Source organism: Rutidosis leptorrhynchoides, chromosome 10 (genome assembly GCF_046630445.1).
Source record: "Rutidosis leptorrhynchoides isolate AG116_Rl617_1_P2 chromosome 10, CSIRO_AGI_Rlap_v1, whole genome shotgun sequence".
Taxonomy (NCBI): Eukaryota; Viridiplantae; Streptophyta; class Magnoliopsida; order Asterales; family Asteraceae; genus Rutidosis; species Rutidosis leptorrhynchoides.
Genome location: NC_092342.1, coordinates 21,351,776 through 21,363,833, shown reverse-complemented (window position 1 = coordinate 21,363,833; position 12,058 = coordinate 21,351,776). Strand labels below are relative to the sequence as shown.

At 33.0% G+C, this 12,058-nt stretch overlaps 2 protein-coding genes across 2 annotated transcripts; both read left to right on the top strand.

Annotated features, from left to right (window-relative positions):
* Positions 1-207: 207 nt before the first annotated feature.
* Positions 208-717, top strand: LOC139870083 (uncharacterized). Its single transcript, XM_071857934.1, has one exon. The coding sequence runs from the start codon at positions 208-210 to the stop codon at positions 715-717; it is 510 nt and encodes a 169-aa protein (XP_071714035.1).
* Positions 718-3,179: 2,462 nt separating this feature from the next.
* On the top strand, positions 3,180-8,233 carry LOC139873043 (F-box/LRR-repeat protein 17). The gene is made up of 11 exons (XM_071860975.1): positions 3,180-3,860; positions 4,136-4,237; positions 5,345-5,489; positions 5,637-5,821; positions 5,960-6,064; positions 6,177-6,274; positions 6,367-6,587; positions 7,179-7,245; positions 7,335-7,420; positions 7,716-7,814; positions 7,952-8,233. Exons 1-11 carry the CDS (start codon positions 3,229-3,231, stop codon positions 8,018-8,020), a joined length of 1,809 nt encoding a protein of 602 aa, XP_071717076.1. The 5' UTR covers positions 3,180-3,228; the 3' UTR covers positions 8,021-8,233.
* The last annotated feature ends 3,825 nt before the right edge of the window (positions 8,234-12,058 follow it).

The window sequence follows — 12,058 nt, the reverse complement described above, 5'->3', positions numbered from 1 at the left end:
TTTCATTTCGTGGAGGTTAGACGCGATTGTTATCTGGTAGAACCAAATCGGAACTAGATGAACTCGAGAAGCTAATGGAGAATTTCATGTTGGAACCAAATAAGGAAGACTCATTTTTTTGGAAGCTCAGTAAAAATGGTTCCTTTTCAACAAAAAAAAATTAACGAAAATTATCATGAAAAAGTGTACAATTCTAATGGCACATCGATGGCAAGTATGAAAAACAATTTCGTTCCTAAAAAGGTGGAGATTTTTGTTTGGAGGGCTAAGAGGGAGAGGATTCCCGTTTTGTCCGAACTTGATAAAAGGGGGATCGATCTCCATTCCACTCTATGCCCTCTTTGCGAATCTCATGTGGAATCGATTAGTCATGCACTTCTTTCTTGTGAACATGCTCGTGAAATATGGAGAAAGACTCGGGAATGGTGGGGTTTTGATTCGGCTAATCTTGCTTTTGATAATTTTCTTTGTGGTTTGGCTCCTTCTTCTTGTTCCGAATTGGGTGTCAAAGTATGGCAAGCGGTGGAGTGGATCACTTGTTATCTCATTTGGAGAAATAGAAACCAAAAGGTTTTCAAAAGGGCCAATTGGACTATTCCGAATGCAATTAGCGAGATCCAAGTCAAGAGTTATGAATGGGTCTCGAAGCGGTGTAAAAAGCAAAAGATCGAGTGGCATACTTGGTTACACAATGCGCGATCCTTATTAATGTTGTAAATCTTCTCCCGTAAGGTTTTATGTTGCGATGTAAAAAGACTTAGGATTCTAACTTGACATCTTATTGCCTTGCGAATTATTGTACATTTCGAGTATTTTCTTGGTTAATAAAATGTATGCTTTTAAAAAAAAAGTATTATCTAATTATTATGATTATTATTATTATTACTATTATAAATGCGATATAAAAGATGACTAAAAGCTATTAAACAAATCGATTTAGGAAATAATGAGTATAAGTATCATGATGAAATTAAAATATTGTAAGATATTGAATTAGATAAAAATATCGTTTTCATTATTTTTTATCATTATTATTATTATTAAAAGTATAATTAATATTAAAACTATCATTTTTATTGAAATTATCATTTTTAATAGAAATATCATTGTTATTATAAAATATCATTATTATTATCATTTTAGTATTATTCTCAGGTATGAAAGAAATCTTCCGCTGTGCATTTGCTCACTTTAGAGATATTACTTGGAGTAATTCATGACATATTTCAAAAGACGTTGCATTCGAGTCGTCGAGTTCATCAAGATTATTATTAAGTCAATTATAGTTGGATATATTACGAAATGATATGCATGCCGACAACTTTCGATGTAATAAATGTTTGTCTTTTAAAAACGAATGCAATGTTTGTAAAATGTATCGTATAGAGGTCAAGTACCTCGCGATGAAATCAACTATTGGGAATCGTTTATAATGTATATGAACGGGTCCTTTCATATTTCACGTGCCTTAGCAACCCATACGTTTACCTACGGGAATACATGTGTACATACGTACAAATAAGAGAAACATACGATCACTTCAAAATATCAGCGAGACTTGCAATATCGTGATTAGACATACTTGCAATCTCCGGATTAGACACATTCAGCCCGAACAGTCCGATCTTCATGAAATTTATTCATAGTACCGACATGTCCCCGAAGCACTTTAGGATTCATATGAGGTTATTTGTTCAATCGACCAATTACTAAAGAAAATATAATCTTCTAAATTTTGTAGACGAGTAAGTTTCACCACTTGTGAGCCATCAAAACATCGTCATAAACCACGACTCTTAACGCCTATGTAATTGCTACACTTAGGGCCTACGTATCAATACTAAAAAGATAGGGAGATAAAGAGTCTCATTGTCGAAGCCCTTTTCCCAATGAGAAGCTGCTATTAACGATTAGCGAAGTACGCCCTGACGATAACACATCCACGAAACCAAGACCTCCAACTCTGCTTAAATTCATTTGGGACATTATATTATCAAGGAAATTCCAATTGATGTAGCTGAAAGCCTTTTTGATATCTTGACGATTAGGGATGTAAGGTTGTACGAAGGTCAAGTTCATGGCAATCTTGCAACAATTGTAGATATTATAAAGAAAAAATATAATAAAAAATGTTTGAGATGTCGAATGGTTATATGTATGTTTCGGAATAGGGGGATGATTCTAACACACCCTTTTTTGATCCTCACATACCTATTTTAACTTTTTACTCTTCTAATAATACTCCATTTCTTTAAATTGGTGTGTGAGGATCAAAAAAGTGTGTGTGAGAATCATCTCCCTTCGGAATAACTTTCGCAAATTTAATTTAATAATGGCCACAAACAAAAATATAGATATGATATGTTTAAGCGTTAATGTGTGTTATATTTATTTTGAGTAAATCATTTATTTATTTCTCAAAGTTGTACATTTTTTTTAAAACTTTGTATCATTCTAAAGAAGAAGGAGATTTAATGTTCAATAAGGTATTACTCCGTATTATTTTTTCAAAATATGTACAACATTGACGTAGTTTTAACATACCATATGTAAATAGTTGCATAATATTCTTACATACTTGTGAGGGAAAATATACTGTGGCAAAAAACTACTTCGGAGTATTTCGATTATTTAATTTTTTCAACTATTTCAATAGAAATTCACATAAACTAAACTCATATATCATATCATACCATAAGATCATTAAATTGTAAATGTAAAAACAATTTGAGACACCTTTTGACAATATACTCCGTATCAGAAAAAATTTAGCTTCAAAATATTCGTATATATTTATATTTATTTACTTATTTACGAACTTAATCACAGATTAGAAATCGTGATATTTTTGTACGGAGCAAAATACAGATATTAATCACCATTATCTTTGTAATTAAGAAGTGGATATTTGCAGGCGCAAAGGGTAAATCAGTAAATATATCAAAAAGTAGAAAGTACGTCACGTGCTTTTAATTTTTTACTATTATTACAACAAAATATGTAAACATTTTTCCTGTATCTATATCTGTAGCCCAATAAAAAAACGCTCCTCCACTCCAAAATTGAAACCAAGGCGCCAACTATTCCAATAAATCTCCCGCTCCCGCCTTACTCACCACCTTCTTCTTATTTCATTTCTTCCCCATTTTCATTTCCCCCCTTTCTTTATATATCTACAATTATTTAGCCCTAATTTCACCTTTTGAAAATCCGAAACCCTAATTCAAAATGCACGGCCATCAACCTCATCCAGTCACTCCGTCTACCGCCGCCGCTATCTCCGATGCTTTTCTTACCAAAAGAGGAAAGCGGCGTGGTAGTTACAACTGCGGTCGTTGCGGTCAACCTAAAAAGGGCCACGTGTGTCACTTACCACCGCATTCCGTCGCCGATTCAGCCTCCACTGCTGTAACTCCGGCCGATTCGTCGGTTTCTTCCGGTGTCATGACTGTTTCTCCGTTATGTACTGTACGGCAGGATAGTACGACGAAGCAACAGCCGTACTCTAATCTTCGAAGAGCGTTGTCGTTTGATGATATCGACGACGATGATAATGATGACGAAGATGTTGTCGAAGAAGATGATGACGTGGAGGCTGAGGCTGAGGATGATGTGTATGCTGTAGTTGGATCTGGTAAATTGCCGGTGAGCTGTTTGTGGGAGGTGTTTAGGAAGTTACCTCCTCCGTCGTTGTTATCTGCGGCGAAGGTGTGTAAAGGATGGAGAGATACGAGTAAACGGTTGTGGAAAGCTGCTGAAGAACTTAGACTTAGGGTTCCGGCGAACACTCAAGTCGGATTCGTTGGATCCGTTTTGCAGAAATGTTCTGCACTAATTAGACTTTCATTAACCATGGAAAGGTGCAAAACAATCTCAGATCTAGGGTTTTATCAGATCAGACTATTTGAACAATTAGTAATGTTATATATGGACATAAAACGGTTGCCTCCAAATTACCCTAATAAAATTTAAATTAAAGCCAATTGAAATGGAGGTTTAAAAAGCCAGTTAAGTTGAATTATAACTAAAACCAGTTAACTTGTGACAATGTTACCTTACAACAATGAGATATATTGGAAGTTAAATAAGAGTATCTGATGTAATTGTTGTTTCTGTGGTGGTTACTGTTTTGCAGTGATATGGATTCGACAATGTTGGCTTGCATTGCTTTTGCTTGTCCGAATCTTGAATATTTGGAGGTTTCTATGAGTGAAGGAGCATTCAATCGAGTTACTGGGTATACTTTTCAACTTATAAAGCTGTTGATCTGCTTTTGTATATGTTTAATGAATCTAATGTATCACTAATCACTAGTGTGTTTTAGAATTCGAGTTATCATTCAATTTTGGATACATTTTTAGTGGCAGTGCATATGGATCTCAGTTTGTAATATTGAGCTATCAGGTTGACACATCTGCTTGGGGCTTTGTTGATTGGTTTACATGCTTATTAAATTAGGGAATATTGTACATATATAAATATATATCATAATACGCAATCAGTGTTGTAAAACTCAGACTAGTTCTTAGGGAGCTCTTGGTTTAGATCACCATGGGAGTTCTTGGTCCCCAACTTGGTCAACGGCCGAGTTACTTGGTCAGTGGCTGAGTTAACTCGGGGAGTTCTCGGCCAACTTGGTCAAAACCTCAAAAACTAGGCAAATTGGTCAAACTTTATTAGAATTTGAGTTTATATTAGAGCGTATAAATTATATTTATATAAAAAAAACTAAAAAGTCAACTTAAGTCAACACCAGAGTTCTCCCTTAGTTGTATAAGTCAACTCAAGTCAACACCAGAATTCTCCCTGAGTTGCCAAGAACTCCCCAAATATTTCCGACGAGTTCTCCCCGAGTTACGAGTTCTCCAACTTTGTATGCAATCCAATTTTGCAGTCATGTGTTTTTATGTGATGTGTATAGTTCCAGAAATGATTTTGTAATCAGATTCTTAGTATGATTATTTGTTTGTCTTTTTAAATCTAGTACTCCACCTTTGTTTGAGCCAATTTGACCTAGTTGTGCTGCACTTCAAATTGTAGTCACATTGATAAATTTAAGCGTTTTGAATGTCATAATTAGTATCACTCGTGCTGGTTGCCATTGTTGTTGAAAGCGTTTTGGATTGTTATTTCATTTTCTAGTTTTAGATGATGCACAAAGCATCATGGTTTGTTATAAACTTATAATCAACTATGAGATATGAGATATATCTGCTGTCAAATGTGATTTTGGTGTTGAATTTGTTATGCAGTTTTGGTTGCATCTTTTTATTTTGTAATGTACAAGTAGTATATGCATTTATCTGCCTTTGTATGTGACCTATCGTCGGATAAATGATATTAGGGATGAATTGGGCCGTTTTGTTGCTGATAAGCGCTGTCTTACAAGCCTTAAGATGGATGGGTGTTCTAACCTTGGAGGTTTTACTCTCTGTTCCAGCATCCTTTCTACTCTCTGGCTCTCAGATCTTCACTCACTATCAAAGATGGTATGTTTATGAAGTTTCTTTTAGTCATTGCAAGTTTTATGTTTAATGATTTAGTAAAAAATATATATATATAGTAACTACTAGTAGTATTTTTGTAGTCATATATTTATAGCAATGCTTACTTTTAGCCATGTATATTTGAATTAGGTTTTCAATCTTCCCAATTTAAACGAGATATCCCTTGTTTTTTCTCGTCAAGAAAATGATAACACCGATCTTACTTCTATGATGGATGGTCTCGGAAGAAGCTGTTCTAAGTTAAAGAATATTCACATTGCTTCTTATCAGCTATCTCATTCCGTTGTGCTCTCTCTCACTGCTGCAAATTTAAGGTATGCTGATTGACATGTATTATTGCGTTTAATGAGAAACTATTGGAACAATGCTGTGGTTTACCATTTCATTCGTTATAAAGACATTTAGTCAAATGGCATGATTAGCCAATACTTACCCCATTGGTCGCATTTTAGGGGTTTGCGTAGGCTATCACTTGTACTTGGATCAGAAATAACAGATGCATCAGTTGTAGCGATTTCAAAATGCTACTCGAAGCTGGAATTGCTCGATCTTAGTGGGTATGTTATAATGTTATGTTTTTAATTATTAATTGATACCGTTAATTGTTTTTATGCTTTTCTGTACCTTCATTTTGTTATCATTATTCACTGATGGCGTCCACAACTACAGGTCTAGTATAAGTGACAGTGGTATTGGGATGATATGCAATGTGTTCCCCGAGTCTCTAACAAGCCTTCTCATTGCTTTATGTCCCAACATCACATCAAGTAATATTTAGTCCATAACCGAAACCATGTTGTATATTACTCATCTTTCTCTCTGGTAACTCATAACCTCAACTTCTGTTGTATATCATTAGGTGGTATCCAGTTTGCCACAGCCCAGTTGCCTCTTTTGGAACTCATGGACTGCGGGATGACAATATGTGATTCAGATGCACAATATTCAACCTGTGAAGATAACAGTGGCTCAGAATTAAAAAACTCACCCAAGAGCAAGCGGCATCTTACATATCAGAAGTTGTTCATAAAACACGCCCGGTTGAAAAAGCTAAGCCTTTGGGGCTGTTCCAGTCTTGATGTAAGTTTCCTGACATCTTTCTTTTCAGTAATAGTGGGTAAATGAACATTGGGTTAGGAAATAGGTTGATAGAAGCATGTCTTTGGTATTGAAATGGGTTGGATTGGGTTGACAGTAATCAATTACTTTTTTTTTTTGGAAAGCTGGTTTTGGAATCACCTACGAGGATAAAAACCACCCACCTAATCATTTCCACGCAAACATGTTTCTGGGCGGAAAACCGAACCGCATAACATGGACCTTATCCATCAATCCTTACGGGCATGTGGATCGGGTCAAATTCCTGCGTAGAGGACGGTAAAACCTCCCTCATGGGCTTTTTACAGAGCTAGGGATCGAACCCTTACCTCTACCGTGTCCAATACTCAAGTTATTAGGGTTGAACCATTGGGCCACGAAGGCTGTTCTGACAGTAATCAATATGATTGTCAGATATAGTTTCCTTTAATGCTACTATATGGTTTAATCATTGACCTGTTAGAGAGAAAATGCAACTTAAATTGACTTGTTCATAATCATATGTGTCAATTTTGCCATTTCTACTTTCTCATTTGCAGAATTCAGTGTATACTTCTTGTCTTACTTTTGCAGGCATTGTATCTTAGTTGCCCAAATCTTGGTGATCTGAACTTGAATTCTTGTAAAAATCTGCTTCCAGGTAATTCATTTGACATCCTGGTTCCAAACATAGTTCAGCAACTCACACGCACCTTTACTTTTTTCTAATATTTAATTGTCTAATTTCAGAAAAACTTGTACTGCAATGTCCTAAGCTGGATAGTGTCCATGCTATAGGTTGCCAATATGTATTAATCCAAGCAGTTCAAACACAGGTAAACAACTTCATTACCATTATATACTCTGTGTAATGTTTATCGAACAATTTATGTCTTGTTTCTTTTACCGTCTGTAAAAATCATCCGTATTTGTAAAAATCAATTGGTTGACCTGCATGTCTGATTGTAGGAGTAGAATTAGTAAAGAAAATATATCTGCAAACGACTAAATGCCCTTAGGTGATGCCTTACACCAATGTGCAGATTGTGTCCCGTGTCACCTCTAAGTGTAATAATTTTAATATTTTATTAATTATTAATTAATGATATGATATCTTCTTTATTGTTTCAGGTCTCCAGTGAATCTGATCCTTCAGAAAACTGTTACTCTAGTAAAAGAATGGCAGATGGTTCAAAAAGAGTTGGAATTCCATTTTCCTTTAACCATCAGGTTGGCTGTTAAGATAATAACATTTTTTTTCTTTCACATTTGAATATATCACCTTCAATTAAATGATCATGTTTTTTTTAAAAACACATTTTTGCTCATTTATTCAATGACTTATCTAGTTATCTCATGTGCTGCAGTCACCGGTTTATGACAAAAGCAGCAGCTGGAAGGTTCGAAAGCGAAGGTGCACTGTGCTGGTGGAATAAGAACATCCGGAGTACTAAAATATTTGCGGTAAAACCTTCTGCAGTAGATGAATCATTTTCATTGAAGGGTGAGGTTGATGTATGTTATACAATGTATCAGTTTCTTGAAAGATCTGTCATTAAGTTGTTAGTTTACAGGCTTAAAAACCTATGTTAGTTACAATTTAATGGGATAAAAAACTATGGTATCCCTATTTCATCACAATAATTATATAGATGCAACATTGGTATCTCAAATTGTATGCATTAATGCATGTAAAAAAATATTATTATTGGTAGTCTGCTTGTATTTGTAGTATTAATGTGCAAGCTACCACATATAACTACATGACTAACTTCATTTGAGCCTTTGGGGTCACACTTATACACCGAGATGTCAAATAAAAAATATATATGATTTATATATATTATTCAAGTAACAAAATAGTAAATCGAAATTAATTCATTTACTATTCATATGAATAGTAAATGAAATGAAATTAATTAATTAACTATTCACATGAAAGTGATATGATAGAAATTATTAATTATAAGTTACATAACATACCTCTAAAGTATTTGAGAAATATGACTTTTTAAAATATATATCATAACTCCGTATCTTTATAAGATTTTAAAAAGTAAATTGGTTGGTGAATAATTGTACTCCGTATCTTTAAAAACGCGTATCTTGTTTCACAAATAAGTTAAAAGTTGATGTGCATATCACATCACATATTTATATATATATGATAGATGTGGTGTGTATGTCTGGTGCTTAAAAACATACAAAACAAAAGAAAAATACAAAACCCCTGCATACATTATTGTGGTGATCATATTGCCCAGGAAATCAATGTGCAAATCGATCAAGACAAAAATCACATCAAGATTTATTTTTGATTCTTTTGGAAACAAAAATGAAACTGTTTACGGAGTATTTTATTTATAATTTCATTATAATAATTTGTTTATTATAATAAATTACTTGAGTTTGGACTAGCATCCATTGACGGTCGTTTGAAGTGTAGTGTGGACTATCCTAAGAGACGGTCATATTTTTGATCGTAGGTTTCTCCCCTTCAATCAGTTTCTTCAAGAAATGTATATCGTTTACTCGCTTTGTGAATTACAAATTTTGACAATTATTATTGTTATAACTGGATCTTTGGGATCGTTAATATGTGCATATTTTATTAAATTTAAACATATGAATATTTAATTTTGTAAATGATTTATAAAATAATAATTGACTATTATTTTAACTATCCGCTGCGTTAATCTGATTTAAAAGTACACACGATTTTCCAACAGTGGTATCCGAGCCGCTTTTACACCATCTTAATTGTCGCGTGATTTTCTTAGATCTAGCTTTGTGGTGAATTGGTTAAAGTCAAAACCTTTATGGTTTTGAAAGTCAACCTTGTTGATTACCTCATGACGCACAAATAAGATCTGAAAAATCACTGTTATAAATTTTGAATTTATTTATTATGGCTTGAATAATTGTTGTTTATTTCATTCCATTGTTGTACACATACATTGTAACCATGGACAAGCCATATGTAGGTTTTAATAATGTACTCCCTCTGTCCCATCTTAAGTGTCCACTGTTGACTTTTCAAAGTCATTCTTTGTCAACTTTGATCATAAATATTTTTATTTGTGCTATATAATATTTGATGAAAATTATATGAATGAATTGAGTTTTAAATGTGTTTTCATTCCATATAATTTTCATTAAATATTATATAACACAAATGAAGATATTTACGGTCAAAGTTGACAAAGAAAGACTTTGAAAAGTCAACAGGGGACACTTAAGATGGGACGGAGGTAGTAGTTATTAAAATTGTGATTGCACACGTAGCCCATAATGCCCCGACCTATGTATGATTGTTGTGATTGTTGATTACGATAATATTATGTCATATTGATTATTTATTCTATTAGAAAGGCCATTTTGAAGACAAAGTTGTATTATATTTATTTTTCATTTTCATAGTATTGTATTTAAGTTTATTCTAAATTGTAAAAGTATTAGATTAGTTGTATTTTTCAATTTTAAATAAATGTAATAAGATGAAGATTAAAGATAAAGATGCAACGTGAAGTTTGACTTAGAAGATGGCGAACATGTCAAGTTGACAACGATGACGTTTGTCAAGTTTTCACTTGATTCTTGAATTAAGTGGGAGCTACGATATTACCCTTAGTTTGACCTCTTGATCTCATGTCGGCTCATGGGATCAAGCATAGGATTTTTTGGGCTAGGCTATGTGTGTGTGATGCATAGTTGTGTTTTATTTTTGCATTTATATATAATTGTTGATTATAATATATGCTAAATATTTTTTAAAGGAAACATTAAATAAAATCGGTAACGAGTTTCAAATATTAAAATTGTTGATTTTAAAAAGTTAAACTCTAACGAGTTTAAAGTTAAATAATTTTGAGACTTAAATTACATATGTTTTTTTGATGGAAACATTAAATAAAACTCTAAATGAGTTTCAAAGATTAAAATTGATGATTTTAAAATAAGTTAAACTCTAACGAGTTTAATGTTAAATGATTTTGAAAGTCAAATAATATATATGGACGACATCTTTTAAAACAGTTTTAAAACGATATACGTTTGTGTATTTGTTATTTTTATATCCTACAAATTAAATAACAAATTAGATCACAAACATAATCGACATATACAATTGGTTAAAATGTTTTTTAACTAATAGTGTAGCGAATCTTGTGTGCATGCATTATTCGTTGACACGAATTTTTTTCAAAATACCCGTCAAATTTAAGTCATGTCATCCAATGAGCTTGCAAACACTCCTCGTTATTTTTCTGATCTAGTGAGACTAGGCTGAATTATAGGTGGATTTTTTGATCTAGTGAGACTAGCGTGAATTTCCACTGTTTCCAAATTGGACGACTTAATCGTATTCACGGTGAGACCTGAGTTCGAGGCAATGATGGGACAAATATGCCATTAGATAATAGTGGTTTGTTGGACTACATATATCTCAAGGTCTCATAAAGATCTAAGAGTTGTACTTGTAATGCAATTGGTACCCGCTACCTACCAATAAACTCCATAACTGCTAGCTGATCAACAGATGCGGCTATGGAACCTCTATGTTGATCTTAGGCTTTCGTAAATTAATTGTTTTTTAAAAAATATTATAAAAACTTGGGTAGTTAATTTATTAAAGCTCAATATCGAAAATATTAAATTGAATCTTATATATGTTGTAGATGTCAAATAATCAAAACGTAAACCAAAACACACTTCCTTCTTTGTTGGAGAAGGATAAACTCAATGTTCAAACTTCCTAGACTGGCACTGCAACCTGAGAATTGTTCTAAAGCATAATTGGAAGTTGAATAAAATTTAGAACCCATATCCTTTCTTCCTGTTGTGGCAGTTGCTGCTGCTCAGTAAAATGATTATCGAATGTTGTTCGATGATCAGGAAAAATAGGATTGAAGGTTGAAAAAGAATAAGCCGAATACTTTGTGGAAGGAAAATGACAAATCATTTGCTAGGAAAAATATTCCACCTTCCAAGAAGGAAAGCCCAACAAAATGTGACAACCCGGAAATTTTCGACCAAATTTAAACTTGATCTTTATATGTTTCCGACACGATAAGCAAAGTCTATAAGGTTGAGTCTCAAAAAGTTTGAACTGTTTCATATATTCAATTGACCTTCGACTGCTTTTGATGATTCACGAACAATTAAATTGTAAATAGAGATGTGTGTATGTATATATAAATAATAATTCGAAATATAATTTGAAGTATTATATGTTGTTGTTATTAAAAATTAATAAAATAAAAATAAGATATTATAATAATTATTATTTAATATATACCTCTATATATAAATAAAGTATATTAAAAATAAATATTAAGTGATTGTAACACTCGTTTGATGTTCCGATTGATATTAAGCAAACTAAATTCAAACTTAGATGATTTTAAAAATGATCGTTGATTCGAAAATAAGTTATATAAGTTTTAGACTTTTATCCGCCACTGATTTGCAACGGG